At 40.5% G+C, this 27,842-nt stretch overlaps 1 protein-coding gene across 2 annotated transcripts in view; it reads right to left on the reverse strand.

The window, feature by feature from the left end:
• Positions 1-27,842, reverse strand: part of LOC143806508 (uncharacterized) — a 203,831-nt gene that overhangs the window by 140,521 nt on the left and 35,468 nt on the right. For both annotated transcript variants that reach the window (XM_077287121.1, XM_077287122.1), the window contains 14 exons: positions 25,364-25,489; positions 24,053-24,254; positions 23,328-23,458; positions 20,701-20,826; positions 18,512-18,713; positions 17,786-17,916; positions 14,400-14,525; positions 12,433-12,634; positions 11,792-11,970; positions 11,320-11,427; positions 10,310-10,511; positions 7,584-7,762; positions 6,487-6,618; positions 842-1,043 (listed from right to left, as the gene is read on the reverse strand). In XM_077287121.1, coding sequence (XP_077143236.1) covers positions 842-1,043; positions 6,487-6,618; positions 7,584-7,762; positions 10,310-10,511; positions 11,320-11,427; positions 11,792-11,970; positions 12,433-12,634; positions 14,400-14,525; positions 17,786-17,916; positions 18,512-18,713; positions 20,701-20,826; positions 23,328-23,458; positions 24,053-24,254; positions 25,364-25,489 — 2,248 coding nt within the window. The remainder of the gene's footprint in view (positions 1-841; positions 1,044-6,486; positions 6,619-7,583; positions 7,763-10,309; positions 10,512-11,319; positions 11,428-11,791; positions 11,971-12,432; positions 12,635-14,399; positions 14,526-17,785; positions 17,917-18,511; positions 18,714-20,700; positions 20,827-23,327; positions 23,459-24,052; positions 24,255-25,363; positions 25,490-27,842) is intronic.

Raw genomic sequence — 27,842 nt, forward strand, 5'->3', positions numbered from 1 at the left:
CATTCCAAACACCAATTGTAGGGATTCACTTGCTCAGATGCGTAGGAAGAAACAGGAGGCACATTCTCTTCAATGTTCATGTAGGTTTATTCACTCCATAAACCATTTAAGTCAGCAACACAAGGGTAAACAGTCTTACATCAGATGGAAAAGTCCTCAGTGTCCATAGTAGAGCACCGCTCTCTCTCAGACCCGTAAGCATACAGGCTGTGCCATGTCCAGCACGTAGACTCTCCAGCCTAAGTATGGTCTCTGTGTGCTTCCAGGACGTCTGTCCCCACTTGGAACCGTCCAACACACAGGCCACCCTGCAGTGTCCAGCCAGGACACATGGAAGTGTGTCCACCCTGACAGACTTCCAAACACTCACCACCATGTGCCAAACACACCTCTATTATGTAGCCTGAAACCACACCCAGGTACCTGTCACATGATTAGACATGTGGTTCTGACATCACCACAGGTCCTGAAACAACCATAGACAGGCATGGTTATGCCCCTTACCCAGGGGTGAGGTATATGGGTAGCCAGACCCTCCCATCTCTCATAGCTACCCGTAACCCGGACCCAAATATACCAAGCAACTCCTTATTGCTTTATGTGCCTTACAGAAAACACTCCGGGTTACATCACAGCGACAAGCCTTCTCTGTGATACATACCTCCCGTCGACTATCCAACCTTTAGCCACTCTACAATATGTATATATATATACAATCTATCAGTGCTTCACAAAAACCAAACATCAGAAGAATTGGAGCAAAAATATCTAAATCTCATCATATGATCTATGTAAAGCGCCATAATAATAAATAATACTAATATAAATATAGTCAGGATACCTGTACTGTAACTGAGGATCCAGTGGTCCATTAAAATAAGAATGAGTCTTTGTTCCATCACCCACATGAACACCTATCTTTTTTGACTGCGCAAAACCTGCTATCTGTTCTTCCTCAAGGATGTAGGTGACATATGTGTCCGTCAGCTTGTTCTTAAAATCATCATACGTCTTCAATAAAATCCCTGAAGGTGGGAGATCGGCTAAAATAGAAAATGAAGACGGTAATTTTTTTTACATAACTGGAAGCAAAATGGACAAGTGCCTTCATAACATAGAAGGTAGCAATCCATGATTGTGCATGCCATATAAATTATGCTCCCCTATCACCTGGTATTATATAGTTACAGAGATGGAAAAAAGCCCTCGGTCCATCAAGTTCAGCCTTTCTCGACCAATTGTTTTTTTTTGTTACTAAATTAACTATAACCCACAATGTTATGTGTATTGAGGAAATCATCCAGTCCTTGTATAAAAGCTGTTATAGTGTCGGCCATTACTGCCTCTTGTGGTTGGCATTCCACAGTCTGTCTGCTCTAACTGTAAAGAACCCTTTCCTATTTAGCTGTCGGAATTGCCGTTCTTCCACCCGTAATGCCTGCCCCCTGGTCCTTAGCATAGTCTTTGGAAGAAATAAGTCCTGTGCTCTCCTTTGTACTGACCACGCATACATTTATACATATAAACAAGATCCCCTATGAGGCGTCTTTTTTCTAAGCTAAGCAAACCCAACTTTTTTAACCTCTCATCATATGAGAGGCCTTCCATCCCTTGTAATAATCTAGTTGCCCGCCTTTGAACTGACTCTAATTTCTGAATGTCCTTTTTTAAATGTGGGTCCCAAAACTGGATACCATGGTCTAGATGTGGCCTCGCAAGCGATTTATAAAGGGGTAACAATACATTGGGATCGCGGGATTTTATCTCTCTTTTTATACATCCTAAAATCATGTTTGCTTTTAGAGCTGCTGCCTGATATTGAGTACTGCTGCTCAGCTTACTTAAAACCAGAATCCCCCGTCCTTCTCCTGTTCTGTATCCCATGTATACTCCCATTTAATGTATATGCAGCTATAGGATTACTCCATCCTAGGTGCATTATTTTACATCTATCAACATTAAATCTCATTTGCCAAGTGTTTGACCAGATTCTCAGTTCTAAGATAAAATCTGTACTCAGTGAAGACAAATTTTCCCATTACTGAGATAGGAGATGGCAGCTGTCATTTTACAAAACTGTATTTCTCTGGAACTGAAGAGCTTTTTCATTTTTTTTCCCTCAGTTCTGAAAAGGTTTTACCATAAACTTCATAATTTTAACAATTGAACCAGCAAGTATTTTAGGAAATTTGTTAACTCTTTAAGTGTTTCAGAGTAAGAAAAGCAAAGTCGAGATTAATTTAAACAATTAAAACAGCACTCTTCAAGGAATTTACATGTGCTGACTATTTTCCAACAGGTTTGTCTTAGAATTAATATCGAATGAGGTGTGAAAACGAATATTATTTCTAATTTATGAAGATTATTTAGTGCCAACATTTTCTTTTTCACATGTGTTAGGAGGAAAAGCACCACTACTAGAATTGTTACGTAATTTTCCAAAGTACGTAATTCCCCATATCCTACTATATGTCTAAGGGGTACTTCCGTCTGTCTGTCCCGGGTATTCATTGGTCACGGCCTCTGTCTGTCATGGAATCCAAGTCGCTGATTGGTCACGACAGCTGCCTGTCATGGCTGCTGTGACCAATCAGCGACGGCCACAGTCCGATTAGTCCCTCCCTACTCCCCTTCAGTCAGTGCCCGGCGCCCGCTCCATACTCCCCGCGGTCAGTGCCCGGCGCCCGCTCCATATTCCCCGCAGTCAGTGCCCGGCGCCCGCTCAATACTCCCCGCAGTCAGTGCCCGGTGCCCGTTCCATACTCCCCGCAGTCAGTGCCTGGCGCCCGCTCCATACTCCCCGCAGTCAGTGTCCGGCGCCCGCTCCATACTCCCCGCAGTCAGTGCCCGGCGCCCGCTCCATACTGCCCGCAGTCAGTGCCCGGCACCCGCTCCATACTCCCTGCAGTCAGAGCCCGGCGCCCGCTCCATACTCCCCGCAGTCAGTGCCCGGCGCCCGCTCCATACTCCCCGCAGTCAGTGCCCGGCGCCCGCTCCATACTCCCCTCACTGCTCACACAGGGTTAATCCCAGCGGTAACGTACCGCGCTATGCCACGGGTAACGTTACCGCTGCTATTAACCCTGTGTGTCCCCAACTTTTTACTATTGATGCTGCCTATGCGGCATCAATAGTAAAAAAACTAATGTTAAAAATAATAATTAAAAAAAAAACCTGCTATACTCACCCTCCGTAGTGCGACGATGCGCTCGCGCCTTCCGCCAGCTTCCGGTCCCAGTGATGCATTGCGAAATTACCCAGAAGACTTAGCGGTCTCGCGAGACCGCTAAGTCTTCTGGGTAATTTCGCAATGCATCCTGGGAACGGAAGATGGCGGCAGCCGCGCGCACATCGCCAGAGCACCGTTGGATCCCAGAGGGTGAGTATGTAACTATTTATTATTTTAATTCTTTTTTTTAACAGGAATATGGTGCCCACACTGCTAAATACTGCGTGGGCTGCGTTATATACTACATGGCTGCTATATACTACGTGGCCAGTCTTACATACTATGTGGCCTGTGTTTTGTACTGCGTGGGCTGTGCTATATATTGCGTGGCCTGTGTTATATACTACGTCGCCTGTGTTATATACTACGTGGCTGCTATATACTGCGTGGCCTGTGTTATATAGTACGTGGGCTGTGTTATATATTGCATGGCCTGTATTAACGCATCGGGTATTCTACAATATGTATGTATGTATATAGCAGCCGCATACTACAGTATATAGCAAAGGCCACATACTATTTGTCTGCTATATACTTCATGGCTCCTATATACTACGTGGCCTGTGCTATATACTATGTGGCTGCTATATACATACATATTCTAGAATACCCGATGCGTTAGACTCGGGCCATCATCTAGTGTGGTTATAAACTGCTGTGTGGGCACCTGGCAAGGCTCAAAAAGAAATCAGTGTGAATTCATTTTTGTTTGGGATGATTGACTGTTTTCTGGACATTTAATAAAGTGTTCCCTGTTTGTTACAAGAACCTTGTGCCAATGTGAATAGTACAGCACCATGGAATTAATGGTGCTATATAAATATTTAATAATAATAATAATAATAATAATAATAATAAAATATGGCCAAAGAGCTGATTCCCTCCGTAGGCTATGTCTGTATTGACGAGCCCCTAAAATACCAGAACAGCACAACCTGCCAAATAGTGACCTATTTTCAAAGCTATACAAATGAGAGAATTCTCCTAAGAGAACAGTTTGTATTTTGACCACAAGGACTATTCAAAGAATTTTAAGCAATTTTAAAATGAAAAATTACATTTTTCTCAATAATGTTTTGTTTTCAGGCAAGTTTTTTTTTTCATTTTAAGAAAAAAGAACCAAACACGTTTCACAATTTCTCTCATATATGCCGATACTCTATAAGTGAACGTAAACTGCTATTTGGCTCAGGGCTAGGAGCGTAGCAGTTATTCTGACCCATCACTGTTTTCCAGAAATTATTCTGCAATATCTTGTGCAATTGAAAAATTGCAGTTTTACCAGTTAGATATGCCATTTCACTGACCAATATGATTCGCATAGATTCTGCCACTGTAAAGCACAGCTCTGTAAATGTTGTGCTGTATTTGCTTGCTTTAAAAGCTCCAATACCGGTGGCCCTAATGTTTATAAAACATTTCTCAGAAAATGTACTATATACCTTTCATAATTGTACTTTGTCAATCCATTAACAATTAACGTTTTTTAACCAAACTTAATTGAGAGATCGTGATAAGACCAACCCTTAATCTCTGCAGCAGACAGGGTATAGTAAAGTTTTTGGGGAAGTGTTGATTGAAAAAAAAAAAAGAGCAATTCCATCACTGTTTCTTGGGGTTTTGGTTTTATAGCGTTCACCATGTGACATGTTAGCTTTATTATGCAGGCCATAAGAATGAACAAAAAAAACCCACTTTTTTCTACTAAAATGCATTTTGTGTTACTCTTATCTAAAAGCCCCAACTTTTTAATTTTCAGTCAACAGAGGGCTAAGAGGTAATACGGTAAATCCCATCTGTGTCACTAAAACACTCTACTCTGAGAGAGAAGTGGCCAAAATGCACAAGAGAATAAAACTAATCAAAAAATAACAATTTTATTAAATCTAAACACTAAATTAAACATACAGAAAATGAGTGAAATAAAACAAATGCCTCTAATGTGAGGGACGCTGCTGGCTAAGGACACCATTAAACACACCTTGTAATGATAAGTACACATTAACAAACCAAAGAATATCCTACTCCTAGAGGTAGATTACTTATCATGGCCAGTATAACATGCCTCAAAAGAAAATGAATGCTTAAATTGCTGGTACTTGAGTAGGTTTATAATGGTCAATGGCATATATTTGAATGCATGCAGATGTATCAAGGCAACAGCCTCAATGTCCTGAGACACTGCTATTTGCTAAAGGAACATGCCACCATTACATGCCCAAATGAGTCAATGTGCCTGCATAACGTGCTGCTACTCAACATAAGAAAAAGGGCTAAGAGTCCTAGAATATTACCTTCAGTGTGTGCGGTGTCCGAGCTGCGTCCTTCCACCCCGACGCATGTTTTGTCCCCACTTTTTCACGCCCCCCTCCAGATTTTATGTTTGCTAGTTCTGCACAACTTTAATCTTTTTTTTTGTTGCCATATTCCAGGAGCCATAAAGTTTTTTGTTTTTCCACCTACAAATCTGTATGTGGGCTTGTTTTTAGCAGACAAGAATTTGATCGAATAGTACTATTTTGTATTCATATGAATATCATATGATTATCCAGGTTAAGGAGTGAAGATCTTCTCTATGAATGTGATGAGTGAAGCAAGCTATGACTGCACATAAGGAGTGTAGGAAGAGACCAGCCTATGATGGGAGCTGCTCGTGTAGGCCAACAATGTGAGAGTGAGACAGCTGAAAGAAAAAGCCATGTGTCACAGAGTGCATGGATAATGGTGAGAGCTCCGGAAGTGAACTGAGGAAGGGAAGAGTCCTGAATGTAATGTGAGCGAAATTCTGGAGGATGAAATGAAGCCTGACATGTGTTAATATACAGGGTGGGCCATATATGGGGAAAAACCTGGGTGGGCCATGTATATGGATACACCTAAATAAAATGGGAGTGGCTGGTGATATCAACTTCCTGTTTGTGGCACACTAGTATATGGGAGGGGGAAAACTTTTCAAGATGAGTGGTGACCATGGAGGCCATTTTGCAATCGGCCATTTTGGATGTATCTTAATAAATGGCCCACCCAGGTGTATCCATATAAATGGCCCACCCTGTATAGTATATTCTAATAACAGTAAAAATGTTAAGCACCGTTAGGCCTCTTATTAAGTAAAGTCCAAAGGCTGTCTTGTGAATAATTTCACCCTGCCGCAAGTAGACAGTCGCCAACCAGTGCTATACTACAGTACTGTATAAACAGCAGCTATACACCACCCGGCGCTCCCCTCACATACACCATAGAGAGTTATCCCTTACCATTCATCTCTGTTGTTACTATGACAGCATACGCCACTATGTCTCCATATGAAGCATGAAAAGGTGAGAACTCAACAGACATTGAACTGCGGAGTACAGATGGGTTATTCTGAATGTCGTTATTGGATAGACCTATGGAAAGATATGCATAAAACAAGTTCATTGGACTGAGAATCTGTAAATTAATGCAGCATAATTTTTTTTTTGCTTTTACATATAGTGGATAGTACTGTTTCTGAGTGTCCCATACTTCCTCCCTGCAGTTGTTGTATACAGATGGAAAGCAAATAGTGTTCTGGTCATCCAAGCTACCACTGCATTTAAAGTCTATGGGGCTCATGCAGACATCCAAGTACAATGCTCGGTAGTTTCCATCAGCCCGTAGACAGGTGGATGGTTGCAGCTGCATGTGTCGTGGCTGTGTCACTATCACAGCACATGCATGGAGAGCCCAACAAACAGGCTCTCCATGCAAGTGTTATGACTGTGACACAGCCGCGACACATGCAGCTGCGGCGCTGATCAGCTGATCGGCCGGTGCGATCCAGGAAGCCGGGTTTCCCACTGCAGCTTATTCGGCAAGCACTATAGCTTGCCGAATAAGAGGGAACAAAAAAAAATTCACTCATCTATACTTGTAACCAAAAGTCAATCAGCCTCTTCCAAATGAAAAGCAACTTTCCAATTTGAGGTGTTCTTCTTAGAACTAGGCTGATGGCTTCGTTTGGCGGAGACAAACTTGTCATAATACTATATAATTACTATATATACTACGATATTACTATATACGCAAAATCATGTCCCCAACACGTGATAAAGTATAGATAAAGTGGCCAACTCCTTTAATCTAATGAGTATATAACCTTTAAACATTAGGGACATGTGATGTGTTGTCCATGCTCACATCGCATGACCTATTGCTCCAAGTACAGAGATTACGCCTTATTCATATAGAACCAGAAAACCCATTTAATGAATAATCTTGAAAAATGGAACGTGTCTGCTTTATAAATATATCTACTGCAGTAAAGCAAAAATCAATGCATCCAGTATCTCAGAAAATGAATAAATTACAGATATATTTATGTCTCCTATACCTGTATAAGTAGATTCCACAGAGCTAATTTCTGAGATTGTATTAACAGATGTTATATCTGTTTTAGTTATTAAAGAGTAAGGACCCATGTAGTCTGTGAACGATACCAGAGATTGATCTTCAATGATGGTGTCTGTGGTTAGGTCATACTGGATAATATTAAAGCCAGCGATGCTGACCCTGAAAATCAGAAAAAGATTATTGTAGTTAGTGTTGTCCGCTAAAGTGGTGCCAAAGTAAAATGTTATTTCATTCACATTTGTAGCGTGAAGTCCTTCACCTCAATGCATAACCTTGTTTGGGTTCTCTAGCATCACGCGCCATATGTTCTGTCTTCTAGAAGCCCCCAGGCAGCAGGGACTGGATGCAACTGTAACCTCTGCACCTCTCTAAAGTGGGTCTACTTATATTATCATTCAAAATATTATATAATTATATACACCGAGTTCCAAATTATTGTGCAAATTGGATTTAAGTGTCATAAAGATTTAATTGTTTTGTTTTTCAAAAAACTCATGGATGGTATTGTGTCTCAGGGCTCAATGGATCCCTGAAATCAATCTGAAACACATGTGATAATTAGTTTTCCAGGTGATTCTAATTAAAGGAAAACTTCTTAAAAATGATGTTCCACGTTATTAAGCAGGCCACAGGTTTCGAGCAATATGGGAAATAAAAAGGATCTCTCTGCTGCTGAAATGCATGAAATAGTGCAATGCCTTGAACAAAGTATGAAAACATTAGCTATTTCACGAAAACTTAAGAGTGATCATAGTAACATAGTAACATAGTAACATAGTTAGTAAGGCCGAAAAAAGACATTTGTCCATCCAGTTCAGCCTATATTCCAACATAATAAATCCCCAGATCTACGTCCTTCTACAGAACCTAATAATTGTATGATACAATATTGTTCTGCTCCAGGAAGACATCCAGGACTCTCTTGAACCCCTCGACTGAGTTCACCATCACCACCTCCTCAGGCAAGCAATTCCAGATTCTCACTGCCCTAACAGTAAAGAATCCTCTTCTATGTTGGTGGAAAAACCTTCTCTCCTCCAGACGCAAAGAATGCCCCCTTGTGCCCGTCACCTTCCTTGGTATAAACAGATCCTCAGCGAGATATTTGTATTGTCCCCTTATATACTTATACATGGTTATTAGATCGCCCCTCAGTTGTCTTTTTTCTAGACTAAATAATCCTAATTTCGCTAATCTATCTGGGTATTGTAGTTCTCCCATCCCCTTTATTAACTTTGTTGCCCTCCTTTGTACTCTCTCTGGCAGAAACCTTCCTCATTATACCTTTATTTGCATGACCTCTGACTGTGCTCTCTTTCAGTCACAAATCTCTTTATGCTGTGAAGAGACTTGTGACTGAAAGAGAGCACAGTCAGAGGTCATGCAAATAAAGGTATAATGAGGAAGGTTTCTGCCAGACAAATTCATTGGATTAATGTAGCAGCTGCCAAAATACCATTACAAAGCAGCAAACAGTTATTTGAAGCTGCTGGTGCCTCTGGAGTCCCATGGACCTCAAGGTGTAGGATCCTTCAAAGGCTTGCTGTGGTGCATAAACCTACTATTAGGCCATCCCTAAACAGTGTTCACAAGCAGAAACGTGTTCACAAGCAGTCTTGTTTACTGATGAGTGTCGAGCAACCCTGGATGATCCAGATGGATGGAGTAGTGGATGGTTGGTTGATGGCCACCATGTCCCAACAAGGCTGCGACGTCAGCAAGGAGGTGAAGGAGTCATGTTTTGGGCCGGAATCATGGGGAAACAGCTGGTAGGGCCCTTTAAGGTTCCTGAAGGTGTGAAAATTACCTCTGCAAAGTATATAGAGTTTCTGACTGACAACTTTCTTCCATGGTCTAAAAAGCAGAAACGTGCCTTCAGGAGCAAAATCATCTTCATGCATAACAATGCACCATCTCATGCTGCAAATAATACCTCTGAGTCATTGGCTGCTATGGGCATAAAAGGAGATAAACTCATGGTGTGGCCACCATCATCCCCTGACTACAACCCTATAGAGAACCTTTGGAGTATCATCAAGCAAAAGATCTATGAGGGTGGGAGGCAGTTCACATCAAAACAGCAGCTCTGGGAGGCGATTCTGACTTCATGCAAAGAAATACAAGCAGAAACTCTCCAAAAACTCACAAGTTCAATGGATGCAAGAATTGTGAAGGTGACATCAAAGAAGGGTTCCTATGTAACTTGGCCTGTTAGGATGTTTTGGAGTTAAATAGCTTTTTTGTTCAGTGAATGTGACCTCCTAATGCTGAAAATTCCACAAATGAGCATTTTCAGTTCTATCAAATGTTTAGAAATTCTACTGCGCCTAATAATTTGGAACAGTGCATTTTGAGTTTTTATTCATTTTGGAGATTATACTGTTATCATTGGGAGGTTTCTTCAATAAAATTCGATGTATACTCTAACGGGTGATGAATTTTATTAGACTGACTGTCATTTCGCAGCGACCATTTAGGAAAATCTGAGAAAAATATTTGCATAATAATTTGGAACGTGGTGTGTATATGTGTATATATATATATTTATATATATATATATATATATATATATATATATATATATATATATATATATATATATATACATATATATATATACACAATCTACCTTACTGCAATCGCACAAGCATCCGAGGAATCGGAACCAAAATGTGTCTTTTAAAGTTAAAAACTTAGTGCGGGTACCTGTACTGTAACTCGGGGTCCAGTGGTCCATTAAAATAAGAATGAGTCTTTGTTCCATCACCCACATGAACCCCTATCTTTTTTGACTGCGTCAAACTTGCAATCAATTCTTCCCCAAGGATGGAGGTGACATAGGTGTCGGTCAGCTTGTTCTTAAAATCGTCATAGGTTTTCGATAATATCCCCTGAGGTGGTTGGTCAGCTAAAATAAAAAAAAATAGTTTACATTTTTTTTACATGACTGGAAACAAAAGGGACAAGAGCCATCATAACATTAGAGATAGAAAACCATGATGGTGCAAGCCTACTACCTAGCCTAGGATTGGGCTCACCTACTACCTGGTACCTTTTCTATTACACGGCAGCAATTTTATAAAAGATATGAATGGTTATAAAGAGGTGCTCATTATAACCATTTTTCACTTAAGAGATGAGGATCCTAAACAAGGGTCCCCCATTATGAATTCAGAATTCATAAATAATGTATATGTATAGAGTGTTTTAAACTAGACATTTAAATGTGATGTTCTTAGTGAAACTTTTCAGCACAATGTGTGAGCCCATCTGCCATGACTAGGACTCTACACAAACGGTATACTTGTATAACATAACAATCACCTCTGAGCGCTTCTCTGACTGTGATGGGCAGGATCAGCATTGTCCACCTATATGGAGTGGAGGAAGAGACTGCTCTATGAAATAAGCTGTCCCTGTAGGCCAAGGATGTGCGAGAGAAAAAGCTGTAAGAAAAAGCTGTCCGGAGGTGAACTAAGGGAGGAAGAGTTCCATTGCAGAGTGTGAGATAAATTATGGAGGCTGAAATGTGACCTGAACATTGTATATTTTTTTTGTTTTGCAAGAACTGTGTTCCAAAAACTGTAAATATGGTAAAGTTTAAAGACTATGCCTCTCATTAAGTGAAGTTATCACTTTTCACAGGCTGTTTTGTGAATGCTTTTACATTGCCATAAGAATATAGTCCCCAACCAGGGACATCCTACAGCTCTTACCGTTCATCTCTGTTGTTACTACGGCAGCATACGCCACTATGTCTCCATATGAAGCATGAAAAGGTGAGAACTCAACAGATATTACACCATGTTCATTGGGTTGTGAACCTGTAAATTAACATAGTATCATATGTTTATATTATTTTCTATACTTTAATCTCCGTAAAGACTGAGTTTATGCTAATTTTAGCTTTAGAAGGACTTAACTTAAGAGTAAAAACATGTTGAACATCTATCCACAAAACACAGTTGACTGTAGCCCCGACCTTGAGAGCCACAAGATCTCTAGAGTTTCTGAGCATACCATACTTCTTTCCTACAGCCATTGTATAGAGATGAGATGCAAATAAAATGGCGTTCATCCAAGCTGACGCTGATTTCAAAGTTTATGCAGTAAAGCAAAAAAAAATGCTTCCTCCAATATCTCAGAAAATGAATAAATTATATATATACATATTTATGGGTCATATACCTGTGTAAGTAGATTCCACTGAGCCAATTTTTGAGATGGTATTAAAGGAAGTTAGACTTGTCTCAGTTGATAAAGAGTAAGGACCCATGTAGTCTGTGAAAGATACCATAGATTGATCTTCAATGATGGTGTCTGTGGTTAGGTCATACTGGATAATATTAAAGCCAGCGATGCTGAACCTGAAAATCAGAAGATGTTTATTGTAGACAGTGATGATTACTAAAGGAGTGACCAAGAAACAACATTTACTGTCACATTCATAGCTAGAAGTTGCAATTTTAATAATAAGCAATCACCCCCTTTATGAATTGGTAGGTTGTGAGTGGTTGTCTCATGATTATTGTGCATCGGTGTGGCCATTAACTTTATTATATGGGTTTGCTGCATCCTGATACCATTTTTGTCTATGATAATGTCTTCTAGGCCCCCCAGGCAGCAGGACCTGGGTACAGATTAAACCTGTGCACCCCTATAAAATAACCAATATATTTTACTTATTTCACCATGTATTATTATTGATTTTATCTTTATAAATACAATCTATCAGTACTTTATGATCACCCAGCATGGAAAGAATTGGAATAAAAATATCAACATCTTGTTCTCTGAAGTTTTTAATGCTACATATATAGTGATAGTACCTGTACTGTAACTGGGGATCCAGTGGTCCATTAAAATAAGAATGCGTCTTTGTTCCATCACCCACATGAACTCCTATCTTTTTTGACTGAGCAAAACTCATGATCGATTCTTCTTCGAGGATGTAGGTGACATAAGTGTTGGTTAGCTTGTTCTTAAAATCATTGTATGTTTTAGATAAAATGCCATCGGGTGGGCGGTCGTCTAAATAGGGAAATTAAAAATTTACATTCATTTATCATAATAGGCACAAAAAGTGAGAAGGACCCTCATCTAGAAAGTAGCAAACCATCACTGTGTGTACTTAATAAATTGTGTTCCTCCACCATTCCTTTTTTACTACACACTTAGCTGTCTGGCTAAGAGGTGAGGATCTTAAAAAGGGACTCTCATTATTAATTCAGAATTCCCAAGTAGTCTATATGCAAAAGTCTTGTATAAACTACAAATTTAAATGTGAGGTTTTTTTAGTGAAGATTTGGATCACAATGTGTAAGCTCATCTGCCATGACCAGGCAATCTCATTCAGTTAGTACCCTATACTAATGTTATACTTCTCTCTTGGACCTAAGCCTCCTACAGATGTACTCAGTATGGATATTGCGGCAGGTAGACTCACCAAAAAGCAAAGTAATAACACAAAACAGCCTTTCTGGCACAAATGAAAAGAAAAAGTCTATACAAACAGTCCTTCCCAGTATGGCTCCAGCCTTCTGGGATGCAACACACTTCAACTGTAGAATTCCTTGCCTGAGGAGGTAATGATGGCGAACTCAGTCGAGGGGTTCAAGAGAGGCCTGGATGTCTTCAAGGAGCATTTTTGGCCTTGCTAACTACACTCACTGGCCACTTTATTAGGTACACCTGTCCAACTTCTTGTTAACACTTAATTTCTAATCAGCCAATCACATGGCGGCAACTCAGTGCATTTAGGCATGTAGACATGGTCAAGACAATCTCCTGCAGTTCAAACCGAGCATCAGTATGGGGAAGAAAGGTGATTTGAGTGCCTTTGAACGTGGCATGGTTGTTGGTGCCAGAAGGGCTGGTCTGAGTATTTCAGAAACTGCTGATCTACTGGGATTTTCACGCACAACCATCTCTAGGGTTTACAGAGAATGGTCCGAAAAAGAAAAAAAATCCAGTGAGCGGCAGTTCTGTGGGCGGAAATGCCTTGTTGATGCCAGAGGTCAGAGGAGAATGGGCAGACTGGTTCGAGCTGATAGAAAGGCAACAGTGACTCAAATCACCACCCGTTACAACCAAGGTAGGCCTAAGAGCATCTCTGAATGCACAGTGCGTCGAACTTTGAGGCAGATGGGCTACAGCAGCAGAAGACCACACCGGGTACCACTCCTTTCAGCTAAGAACAGGAAACTGAGGCTACAATTTGTACAAGCTCATCGAAATTGGACAGTAGAAGATTGGAAAAACGTTGCTTGGTCTGATGAGTCTCGATTTCTGCTGCGACATTCGGATGGTAGGGTCAGAATTTGGCGTAAACAACATGAAAGCATGGATCCATCCTGCCTTGTATGGAGCATCTTTGGGATGTGCAACCGACAAATCTGCGGCAACTGTGTGATGCCATCATGTCAATATGGACCAAAATCTCTGAGGAATGCTTCCAGCACCTTGTTGAATCTATGCCACGAAGAATTGAGGCAGTTCTGAAGGCAAAAGGGGGTCCAACCCGTTACTAGCATGGTGTACCTAATAAAGTGGCCGGTGAGTGTATGTTACTATGTTAACTCCTGCCAGAGCTTGTGTCTGGAGACTTCATTCCTCCAAACAAACAGAGAAAAAAAACACAGCCGTTGGACATTTAACTATGCTAGCCACACCCTTGAGGTAGAGATATGGTGAGTAGGAGTCCCTCCCATCTCTCACCTACTCACCAAAAACCCCAGACTCTTGTAATGACTGGTTGAACCCCCTTCAGCACATAGTATTGTGGAGAGAAACTTACCGGTCATTTCTGTTGTTACTACGACAGCATACGCCACTATGTCTCCGTAGGAAGCATGAAAAGGTGAGAACTCAACAGATATTGCACCACCAGATGGATCAGTCTGAATGTTGCTATCTGGCAGACCTGCATAAAACATATTTATAGGATTGAGAAATCTGTAAATTAACATAGTAATATATTTTTATATTCTTTACTTTAAAATCCTTAAACATTGAACTAGTAACAATAACAGTAACCAATATAATATTTTTTATAATATTAATGAAAACAAGAATCTATATAACATATCTTATCAGAGATAAGATTCACTTCATTCTCTTCCTGGACTGATATTTAATTCTCAATAAACTCAATTCACTGATAAAATCTGTCTTCAGTGAATACAGATTTCCACATAAAATTCTGTGGAGAGAGGAGAAGAGGATAGAAGATTATGGGGCCATTAAACATTAGGGACGGGTAAAGTGTTGTCTATTTTTACCTATGACCTAACACTCCACTTACAGATTAGGCTTTATTTTTATAGAACCAGAAAACGCTTTTAATAATTGTACCTTACAGTATACTGTATTTTCCGCTTTGTAAGACGCACTTTATTTCCCCCAAATTTGGGGGGGAAATGGGAATGCGTCTTACAAAGCGGATATACCGCTTACCATTACAGGCTGGGATGAGGGGGTGTCCGCTGCCGCCCGCCACCGCTGCTGCGGTTGTCCACTGCTGCCCCGGGTGATGCTGGAAACTCCGGTGCTGCGGGGGGCTCTGGCGACATTATGTGAAAGACCAGAGCCCCTCGGCAGTTCGTCCATGCGTTCCTGTATGACTGACTCTGGGAAAATGGCCGCCGGAATCTCGGGAGATGAGATTACAGCGCTGAGATCTCATCTCTCAAGATTCCGGTGGCCATTTCCCCGGAGTCAGTCATACAGGAACGCATGGACTAACTGCTGGGGGCTCTGGCCTTTCACAAAATGTCGGCAGAGCTCCCCGCAGCATCGGAGACAGCCCTGCAGCCCCGGAGACAGGCCTGCAGCACTGGAGCCCCCCTGCAGCACCGGAGCCCCCCTGCAGACACCCTCATCCCAGCCTGCAGCACAGGAGCCCCCCTGCAGCACAGGAGCCCCCCTGCAGACCCCCTCATCCCAGCCTGCAGCAATGCTCCACTCCTGCCTCCAGCAACGACCCTGGGACCCTGATCCACCACAGCCACAACCCCTGGTAAGTAATAAGACGCATGGATTATAACACGCCCCACCAATTTATAAAAAAAAAGTTTTTTCCTATTTTTCTCCTCAAAATTTGGGGTGCGTCTTATAATCCGGAAAAATACGGTATATGGAAAGTGTCTGCTTTATAAATATAATATCTACTGCAGTAAAGAAAAATGCCTCATATATTTCAGAAAACTAATCATCTTTTTAATGAAAGTACCTTATATATGGAAAGTGTCTGTTATATAGAAAACTACTATAGTAAAGCAAAAAAAATCGATATCTCAGGGATACTAATAAATAAGAAATATATATCCTACCAGCTTAAGAGCCTGGGCATAGTAACTAACTGTGGTTAGTTCTAACAAATTATAATGATTATATTGCACATATAAACATTTCACATCATATATACAACACTGCAGATTTGCAACACAAATTAACTAAATAATTACCCAGGCATTTATAGTATTTTATTTTCAACTCATTCAAAAGCCTTTTGATAAACAACATTTTTGGTTTTCCGTCTGGTGCAAAGATGAACAGATTTTTGGCAGTTCCAACTCTTGAATAGGCCACGTAAAGTTGACCATGAGAAAAGCATAGAGATTGCAAATCGATCCCTACTACTTTCAAGAACTGTGACTGAGCCTTGTTAGTGGACATTGAAAATGCCAGTCGAACTTGAAAATGGAGGTGTTTATACTGCTCCTGCGCATTTAATATTGTGGTCTTCAAAAAACAAAAATTTTACTTCAACAAAACAGTGCTGGCGCATGCGCAATAGCATCTATCGGCAAGCAATGCTCTCAATCTGCACATGCGCAGCCCACTGTGTTCTGAAGACCAGTGTGGGAACACGCACAAGAAATAGAAATTGTCGCTGTTGAACTTAGCAATGCCCCCACACTGGTGCATGGAACACAACCAGAGCCATTTTGTTGAAGCAAAAGGTTTTTTTAACACAATATTAACCCCTTAACGACAGCCTATTTGACTTTTAACAGTGGCAGTTAAGGTGCCTTATTCCTCCTACACCTCATGCTCCTTCTTTTTACACAGCCTCCTCCTGCACCTCATGTTCCTCCTTTATACACAGCATTTTTCTGCAGCACAGCTTTTCTCCTTTATAGTCACCTCTTCCGACAGCACCTCACACTCCTCTTCCATATACAATTGGAAACAGTTGATCCAGAGAGAAATTGCACTAATTGCAATAAAGCGTATCATATACATAGCCTACTTCTTGTGCAGCACCACCACACTTTTCTCATTTGGCCTCGTTCACACATTATTTGGTCAGTATTTTACCTCAGTATTTGTAAGTTAAAGTTTGGAGTAAAACGATCAGAGGTAAAGTATATTCGAAACACGTTACCACTTCTGTATTTTTCTCCCACTCGTGGTTTTGGCTTATAAATACTGAGGTAAAATACAGACCAAATATAAAAAACGTGTGAATGTGGCCTTATACACAGCCTCCTCCTGCAGCGCCTCACTCTTCTCTATACACAGCCTCATACTGCAGCACTACCTCATTTCTCTCATTTCCCCCCTCACACCTCTCATTTTCTCCCTCACACCTGTCATTTTGACCTCACACCTGTCGTTTTCTGATCACTCAACTATTTTCCCCTCACTCCTCTCATTTTCCACTCACACCTCTTCATTTTCACCTCACACCGCTCATTTTCACCTATCTCCACTATTTTCCCCTCCTCCTCTCACTTTCCCCTCACTCCTCTCATTTTCCCCTCTCTCCTCTCTTCCTTCACATGTGTCCAGCAACTTCCTGTTATGAGCACAGCGGTGTAATCCATGAGGCTCCTCACTTTCCCTTGACATAATGCCTTACAGGAGCACCTCTATTCTAGACATGATGGAGCTAGATGTGGCCTGTGCCTGCCGCACACTGATACTCTGAAGGTGGCTGCCCTGATTGTAGCTCGCAGTGGCTGGAACATCTCAGCCGGTGAGTTTTGCAGGGTGGCTTTCAAGGTGAATGTGTCTCCGCCCATGTGCGCCAACAACGTGGGCCGTCTGAACGGGGCTTTGCATGTGCAGTGAGCGTGGCTATGCGGAGTGGGTGGGGCTATGTGGAGTAGGTGTGGCTTGATAAATACACACACATACATACACTCAGCTTTATATATATATGTATATATAGATTACCTTTTATATTTGTCTTAGTTATTAAAGAGTAAGGACCCATGTAGTCTGTGAAAGATAGCATAGATTGATCTTCAATGATGGTGTCCGTGCTTAGGTCGTATTGGATTATATTAAAGCCAGCGATGCTGACCCTGAAAATCAGAAGATGATTATTGTAGATAGTGAGGATCACTAAAGGAGTGACCAAGTAAAATCATTTACTGTCATATTCATAGCTAGAAGTTCTGCATCTCAATACATTATCTCTAATGGCTGTTCTCAAACATTTAATGACATTTGCTGCTGACTGTAAGCCAGACACTGTGCACTACCTGTGTGTGACCAGCGGCCTATACAAGCCTTTTTTGGGTGCAATTCTAATACTAAGCAATCACCCCCTTTGTGAATTGATAGGTTGTGAGTGGTTGTCTCATCAGTATCGTGCATTGGTGTTGCCACCATCTTTACTATATGGGATTGCTGCATCCTGATGCCCTTTTTGCCTATGATAATATCTTCTAGGCCCCCCAGGCAGCAGGACCTGAGTACAGCTTAAACCTCTGCACACCTATAAAATAACCAACTTATTTTTATTTATTTCACCATGTAGTATTATTGCTTTTATCTTTATAAATATAAATACAATCTATCAGTACTTTATGATGACCCAGCATGAAAAGAATTGGAATAAAAATAACAACATCTTGTTCTCTGAAATATTTAATGGTACATATATAGTGATAGTACCTGTACTGTAACTGGGGATCCAGTGGTCCATTAAAATAAGAATGCGTCTTTGTTCCATCACCCACATGAACTCCTATCTTTTTTGACTGAGCAAAACTCATGATCGATTCTTCTTCGAGGATGTAGGTGACATAAGTGTTGGTTAGCTTGTTGTTAAAATCATCGTATGTTTTAGATAAAATGCCATCGGGTGGGCGGTCGTCTAAATAGGGAAATTAAAAGTTTACATTCATTTACCATAATAGGCACAAAAAGTGAGAAGGACCCTCATGATGTAGAAAGTAGCAAACCATCACTGTGTGTTCTTAATAAATTGTGCTCCTTCACCATCTTCTTCCGTTTTTACTACACACTTAGCAGTCTGGCTAAGAGGTGAGGATCTTAAAAAGGGACTCCTATTATTAATTCAGAATTCCCAAGTAGTCTATATGCAAAAGTCTTGTATAAACTACAAATTTAAATGTGAGGTTTTTTTAGTGAAGATTTAACATAGTAGCATAGTAACATAGTTATAAGGTTGAAGGAAGACTTTAAGTCCATCTAGTTCAACCCATAGCCTAACCTAACATGCCCTAACATGTTGATCCAGAGGAAGGCAAAAAAAAACCATGTGGCAAAGAGTAAGCTCCACATTGGGGAAAAAAATTCCTTCCCGACTCCACATACGGCAATCAGACTAGTTCCCTGGATCAATGCCCTATCAAGGAATCTAGTATATATAACCTGTAACATTATACTTTTCAAGAAAGGCATCCAGTCCCCTCTTAAACTTAAGTAATGAATCACTCATTACAACATCATACGGCAGGGAGTTCCATAGTCTCACTGCTCTTACAGTAAAGAATCCGCATCTGTTATTATGCTTAAACCTTCTTTCCTCCAGATGTACAGGATGCCCCCTTGTTCCCATCTCAGGTCTATGATTAAAAAGATTTGGATCACAATGTGTAAGCTCATCTGCCAAGACCAGGCAATCTCATTCAGTTAGTACCCTATACTAATGTTATACCTCTCTCTTGGACCTAAGCCTCCTACAGGTGTACTTAGTATGGATATTGTGGCAGGTGGACTCACTCAGCTGCTCCCCGAGGTAAAAACAGGAACCCTTCGTATTAAAGTCTCTGGGTGGTTTATTGCTTCATAAACCACAAAGCAAAGTAATAACACAAAACAACCTTTCTGGCACAAATGAAAATAAAAAGTCTATACAAACAGTCCTTCCCAATATGGCTCCAGCCCTCTGGGTTGCAACACACTTCAACTCTAGAATTCCTTGCCTGAGGAGGTGGTGATGGTGAACTCAGTCGAGGGGTTCAAGAGAGGCCTGGATGTCTTCCTGGAGCGTAACAACAGTGTATCTTACAGTTATTAGATTCTTTAGAAGGAGGTAGATCTGGGGATTTATTCTGATGGAATATAGGCTGATCTGGATCAACAAATGTCTTTTTTTGGCCTTGCTAACTATGTTGCTATGTTAACTTTTGCCGCATATTGTGTCTGGACACTTCATTCCTCCAAACAAACAACAGAGATAAAAAACACAGCCGTTGGACATTTAACTATGCCAGCCACACCATTGAGGTAGAGATATGGTGAGTAGGCGTCCCTCCCATCTCTCACCTACTCACCAAAAACCCCAGACTCTTGTAATGACTGGTTGAACCCCCTTCAGCACACAGTATTCTGGAGAGAAACTTATGGGTTTTTGATCACGGAAGAAAGCAATCTTCGCGATACATATCTATCCCTCACAGACAGAGGCGGTGACAATGTCACAATATGAACCAACCACATTCTGCAGATACTATGACTAAATAGGCTAGGGTAACATTTGGTTATTGCAATAAAATTTTATAAAACTTAATTTTTTAGGGCTTAATCCCTTAAAGAAAAGCTTCCACATAAATTACTACACCTTGAAAATTGAACCTGAAAGTATTTTAGGTAATTGCTAGCCCTTCTTCTGGGTTCTGTGATGGCCACTGTGTTGTATAATGCACTTTACAAGACATGTGTGCATACATTAAGTAATGTTTAAAGACTGTGCTTTATATTAGACTGCGTTGTGAATACTTCAAAACTGCCCAGTAGGAGAGTCCACATCCATTTACATACTAAAATTCTGTTTAAACAGCAGCTATACACCACCCGGCGCTCCATGACACACGTCTCTAAAAAGTCATCCTTACCGGTCATCTCTGTTGTTACTACAACAGCATACGCCACTATGTCTCCGTAGGAAGCGTGAAAAGGTGAGAACTCAACAGATATTGCACCACCAGATGGATCATTCTGAATGTTGCTATCTGGCAGACCTGCATAAAACATATTTATAGGATTGAGAAATCTGTAATTTAACACAGTAATATATTTTTATATTCTTTACTTTAAAATCCTTAAACACTGAACTAGGAACAATAACAGTAACCAATGTAATATTTTTTTATAATATTCATGAAAACAAGACTCTATATAATATATCTTATCAGAGATAAGATTCACTTAATTCTCCTCCTGGACTGATATTTAATTCTCAATAAACTCAATTCACAGATAAAATCTGTCTTCAGTTAATACAGAATTTCACATAAAATTCTGTGGAGAGAAGAGGAGAGAGGATTATGGAGTCATTATACATTAGGGACTAGTGACGTGTTGTCTATTTTTACCTATGACCTAACACTCCACTTACAGATTAGGCTTTATATAGAACCAGAAAATGCTTTTAATGATTGTACCTTACAGTATAAATGTAAAGTGTCTGCTTTATACATATAATATCTACTGCAGTAAAGAAAAATGCCTCTTGTATTTCATAAAACTAATCATCTTTTTAATGAGAGTACCTTATATATGGAAAGTGTCTGTTATATAGATATCTACTATAGTAAAGCAAAAAAATCTGTATCTCAGGGATAAAAATAAATAAGAAATATATATCCTACCAGCTGAAGTGCCCGGGCATAGTAACTAATTGTGGTTCGTTATAACAAATTATAATTATTATATTGCACATAAAAACATTTCACATCATATATTCAACACTACAGATTTGCAACACAAATTAAATAAATGATTACCCAGGCATTGATAGTATTTTATTTTCAACTCATTCAAAAGCCTTTTGATAAACATTTTTGGTATTTCCTTCTGGTGCAAAGATGAACAGATTTTTGGCAGTTCCAACTCTTGAACAGGCCACGTAAAGTTGACCATGAGAAAAGCATAGCGATTACAAATCGATCCCTACTACTTTCAAGGACTGTGACTGAGCCTTGTTAGTGGACATTGCAAATGCCAGTCGAACTGGACAATGGAGGCATTTATACTGCTCCTGCGCATTTAATATTGTGGTCTTCAAAAAATAAAAATTTTGCTTCAACAAAACAGTGCTGGCGCATGCACAATAGCATCTATAGGCAAGCAATGCTCTCAATCTGCACATGCACAGCCCACTGTGTTCCAAGGACCAGTGTGCGAACGCGCACAAGTAAAAGAAATTGTCACTGTTGAACTGCCGCAACACTGGTACATGGAACACAACCAGAGCCATTTTGTTGAAGCAAAATATTTTTTTAACACAATATTAACCCCTTAACGACAGCCTATACGACCTTTATCAGTGGCAGTTAATGGGCATTATTACACCTCATGCTCCTTCTTTTTACACAGCCTCCTCCTGCACCTCATGCTCCTCCTTTATACACAGCATTGTTCTGCAGCACAGCTTTTCTCCTTTATAGTCACCTCCTCCGGCAGCACCTCACACTCCTCTTCCATATACAATTGGAAACAGTTGATCTCGAGAGACATTGCACTAATTGCAATAAAAGCATTTCGTATACACAGTCTACTTCTTCTGCAGCACCAACACACTTTTCTCCTTTAGACCTCGTTCACACGTTATTTGGTCAGTATGTTTTCCTCAGCATTTATAAGCTAAAACTTGGAGTTTAACAATCAGAGGTAAAGTATATTAGAAACACTTCACCACTTCTGTATTTTTTTCCCACTTGTCGTTATGGCTTAACAAGACTGAGGTAAAATACTGACCAAATACTGAACGTTTGAATGTAGCCTTATACACAGCCTCCTCCTCCAGCGCCTAACTCTTCTCTATACTCAGCCTCATACTGCAGCAGCACCTTATTTCTCTCATTTTCCCCCTCACACCTCTCATTTTCCCTCTTACTCCTCTCATTTTCCCCCTCACACCTGTCATTTTGACCTCACACCTGTCATTTTCTGATCACTCCACTATTTTCCCCTCACTCCTCTCATTTTCCATTCACACCTCTTCATTTTGACCTCACACCTCTCATTTTCACCTCACTCCACTATTTTCCCCTCAATCCACTATTTTACCCTCACTCCTCTCATTTTCCCCTCACTCCTCTCATTTTCCCCTCAGTCTTCTCATTTTCCTCTCATTCCTCTCTTCCCCTCACACGTGCACAGCAACTTCCTGTTATGAGCACAGCGGTGTAATCCATGAGGCACCTCCCTTTCCCTTGACGTCTTGCCTCACAGGAGAAACTCCATTCTAGACATGATGGAGATAGATGTGGCCTGTTCCTGCTGCACACTGATACTCTGAAGGTGGCGGCCCTGATGGTAGCTCACAGTGGCAGGGAAGTCGTAGCCAGTGAGTTTTGCAGGGTGGCTTTCGAGGTGAAGGTGTCTCCGCCCGTGTGCGCCAACAACATGGGCTGTGTGGACGGGGCTTTGCATATGGAGTGAGCGTGGCTATGCGGAGTGGGTGTGGCTTGATAAATGCACACACATACATACACTCAGCTTTATATATATAGATTACCTTTTATATTTGTCTTAGTTATTAAAGAGTAAGGACCCATGTAGTCTGTGAAAGATACCAGAGATTGATCTTCAATGATGGTGTCTGCGCGTAGGTCATATTGGATTATATTAAATCCAGCGATGCTGACCCTGAAAATCAGAAGATGATTATTGTAGATAGTGAGGATCACTAAAGGAGTGACCAAGTAAAAACATTTACTGTCATATTCATAGCTAGAAGTTCTGCATCTCAATACATTATCTCTAATGGCTGTTCTCAAACATTTCATGACATTTGCTGCTGACTGTAAGCCAGACACTGTGCACTACCTGTGTGTGACCAGCGGCCTATACAAGCCTTTTTTGGGTGCAATTCTAATACTAAGCAATCAGCCCCTTTATGAATTGGCAGGTTGTGAGTGGTTGTCTCATCAGTATCATGCATCGGTGTTGCCACCATCTTTATTATATGGGTTTGCTGCATCCTGATGCCCTTTTTGTCTATGATAATATCTTCTAGGCCCTCCAGGCAGCAGGACCTGAGTACAGCTTAAACCTCTGCACACCTATAAAATAACCAATTTATTCGTATTTATTTCACCATGAATCATTATTGTTTTTATCTTTATAAATACAATCTATCAGTACTTTATGATGACCCAGCATGAAAAAAATTGGAATAAACATAACAAAACCTTGTTCTCTGACGTTTTTAATGCTACACACAGTATATAGTGATACTACCTGTACTGTAACTGAGGATCCAGTGGTCCATTAAAATAAGAATGAATCTTTGTTCCATCACCCACATGAACTCCTATCTTTTTTGACTGAGCGAAACTCATGATCGATTCCTCTTCAAGGATGTAGGTGACATAAGTGTTGGTTAGCTTGTTCTTAAAATCATCGTATGTTTTAGATAAAATGCCATCGGGTGGGCGGTTGTCTAAATAGGGAAATTAAAAGTTTACATTCATTTACCATAATAGGCACAAAAAGTGAGAAGGACCCTCATGATGTAGAAAGCAGCAAACCATCACTGTGCGTTCTTAATATATTGTGCTCCTCCACCATCTTCTTCCTTTTTTAATACACCACACTTTGCAGAGATGCTCTTTATATCATCTTTCTCTCTGGCTAAGAGGTGAGGATATTGTGGCAGGTGGACTCACTCAGCTGCACTCCGAGTTAGACACAGGAACCTTTTGTAATAAAGTCTCTGGGTGGTTTATTGCTTCATATTCCACAAAGCAAAGTACGGTAATAACACAAAAACAGCCTTTTTGGCACAAATTAAAATAAAAAGTCTATACAAACAGTCCTTCCCAGTATGGCTTCAGCCCTCTGGGATGCAACACACTTCAACTCCCACCGGACCTTGCGTCTGGAGACTTCCTTCCTCCAAACAAATAACAGAGAAAAAAACACAGTGGTTGGACATTTAACTCTGCCAACCACACCTTTGAGGAAGAGATATGGTGAGTAGGCGTCCCTCACATCTCTCATCTACTTACCAAAAACCCCAGACCCTTGTAATGACTGGTTGAGCTCCCTTCAGCACATAGTATTCTGGAGGGAAATTTATGGGTTTTTGATCACGGAAGAAAGCAATCTTCGTGATACATATCTCCCCTCACACAGAACAGCAGTGACCCTGTCACAGTATAATCCAACCACATGCTGCAGATACAACTGAATAGGATCGAGTAACATTTGGTTGTTGCAAGAACATTTTTTAAAACTTGACTTTTTAGGGCTTAATCCTTTAAGAAAAAAGCTTCCACATAAATCACTACATCTTGAAAATTGAACCTGAAAATGTGTGCTCTGTGATGGCCACTGTGTTGTATAATGCACTTTACAAGACCTGTGTGCATGCATTAAGTAATGTTTAAAGGCTGTGCTTTATATTGCGCAAATAGACTGCATTGTGAATACTTCAAAACTGCCCCAGTAGGAGAGTCCACATCCATTTACATACTAAAATTCTGTTTAAACAGCAGCTATACACCACCCGGCGCTCCATGACACACGTCTCTAAAAAGTCATCCTTACCGGTCATCTCTGTTGTTACTACAACAGCATACGCCACTATGTCTCCGTAGGAAGCATGAAAAGGTGAGAACTCAACAGATATTGCACCGCCAGATGGATCATCCTGAATGTTGCTATCTGACAGATCTGCATAAAACATATTTATAGGATTGAGAAATTTGTAAATTAACACAGTAATATATTTTTATATTCTTTACTTTAAAATTCTTAAACACTGAACTAGTAACAATAACAGTAACCGATATAATATTTTTTATAATATTCATGAAAACAAGAACCTATATAATATATCTTATCACAGATAAGATTCATTTCATTCTCCTCCTGGACTGATATTTAATTCTCAATAAAGTCAATTCACAGATAAAATCTGTCTTCAGTGAATACAGATTTTCACAGAGAATTCTATGGAGAGAGGAGAAGAGGAGAGAGGATTATGGTTCCATTATACATTAGGGACAGGTGATGGGTTGTCTATTTTTACCTATGACCTAACACTCCACTTACAGATTAGGCTTTATAGAACCAGAAAATGCTTTTAGTGATTGTACCTTACAGTATAAATGTAAAGTGTCTGCTTTATAAATATAATATCTACTGCAGTAAAGAAAAATGACTCCTATATTTCAGAAAACTAATAATCTTTTTAATGAGAGTACCTTATATATGGAAAGCCTCTGTTATATGGATATCTACTATAGTAAAGCAAAACAAATCTATGTCTCAGGGATACTAATAAATAAGAAATATATATCCTACCAGCTGAAGAGCCCGGGCATAGTAACTAACTGTGGTTAGTTATAACAAATTATAATGATTGTATTGCACATAAAAATATTTCACATCATATATTCAACACTACAGATTTGCAACTCAAATTAACTAAATAATTACCCAGGCATTGATAGTATTTAATTTTCAACTCATTCAAAAGCCTTTTGATAAACAACATTTTTGGTGTTTCCTTCTGGTGGAAAGATGAACAGATTTTTGGCAGATTGCAAATCGATCCCTACTACTTTCAAGAACTGTGACTGAGCCTTGTTAGTGGACATTGCATGTGCCAGTCGAACTGGAAAATGGAAGCGTTTATACATATAAACATACATTATAAAATTTTGCTTCAACAAAACAGTGCTGGCGCATGCACAATAGCATCTATCGGCAAGCAATGCTCTCAATCTGCACATGTGCAGCTCATTGTGTTCCAAGGACCAGTGTGGGAATGTGCAGAAGAAAAAGAAATTGTCGCTGTTGAACTTAGCAACGCCCCCACACTGGTACACGGAACACAACTGGAGTCATTTTGTTGAAGCAAAAGGTTTTTTTAACACAATATTAACCCCTTAACGACAGTCTACATGACTTTTAACAGTGGCAGTTAAGGGGCCTTATTCCTCCTGCACCTCATGCTCCTTCTTTTTACACAGCCTCCTCCTGCACCTCATGCTCCTCCTTTATACACAGCATTGTTCTGCAGCACAGCTTTTCTCCTTTATAGTCACCTCCTCCGGCAGCACCTCACACTCCTCTTCCATATACAATTGGAAACAGTTGATCCCGAGAGAAATTGCACTAATTGCAATAAAGCGTATCATATACATAGTCTACTTCTTGTGCAGCACCACCACACTTTTCTCCTGTAGACCTCGTTCACACAATATTTGGTCAGTATTTTTACCTCAGTATTTGTAAGCTAAAACTTGGAGTAAAACAATCAGAGGTAAAGTATATTTGAAACACGTCACCGCTTCTGTATTTTTCTCCCACTCGTGGTTTTGGCTTATAAATACTGAGGTAAAATACAGATCAAATACTGAATGTGTGAATGTGGCTTTATACACAGCCTCCACCTGCAGTGCCTCACTCTTCTCTACTCAGCCTCATACTGCAGCAGCACCTTTTTTCTCTCATTTTCCCCTCACATCTTTCATTTTCCCCCTAACTCCTCTCATTTTCCCCCCTAACACCTGTCATTTTGACCTCACAGCTGTCATTTTCTGATCACTCCACTATTTTCCCCTCACTCCACTCATTTTCCACTCACACCTCTTCATTTTCACCTCACACCTCTCATTTTCACCTCACTCCACTATTTTCCCCTCACTCCACTATTTTCCCCTCACTCCTCTCATTTTCTCCTCAGTCCTCTCATTTTCCCCTCTCTCCTCTCTTCCCCTCACACGTGCACTGCAACTTCCTGTTATGAGCACAGGGGTGTAATCCATGAGGCTCCTCCCTTTCCCTTGACATAATGCCTCACAGGAGCACCTCCATTCTAGACACAATGGAGATAGATGTCGCCTGTGCCTGCCGCACACTGATACTCTGAAGGTGGCTGCCCTGATTGTAGCTCGCAGTGGCTGGGACATCTCAGCCGGTGAGTTTTGCAGGGTGGCTTTCGAGGTGAATGTGTCTCCGCCTGTGTGCGCCAACAACGTGGGCCTTGTGGACAGGGCTTTGCATGTGGCGTGAGCGT

The sequence above is a fragment of the Ranitomeya variabilis genome, chromosome 2 (genome assembly GCF_051348905.1).
Source record: "Ranitomeya variabilis isolate aRanVar5 chromosome 2, aRanVar5.hap1, whole genome shotgun sequence".
Lineage (NCBI taxonomy): Eukaryota > Metazoa > Chordata > Amphibia > Anura > Dendrobatidae > Ranitomeya > Ranitomeya variabilis.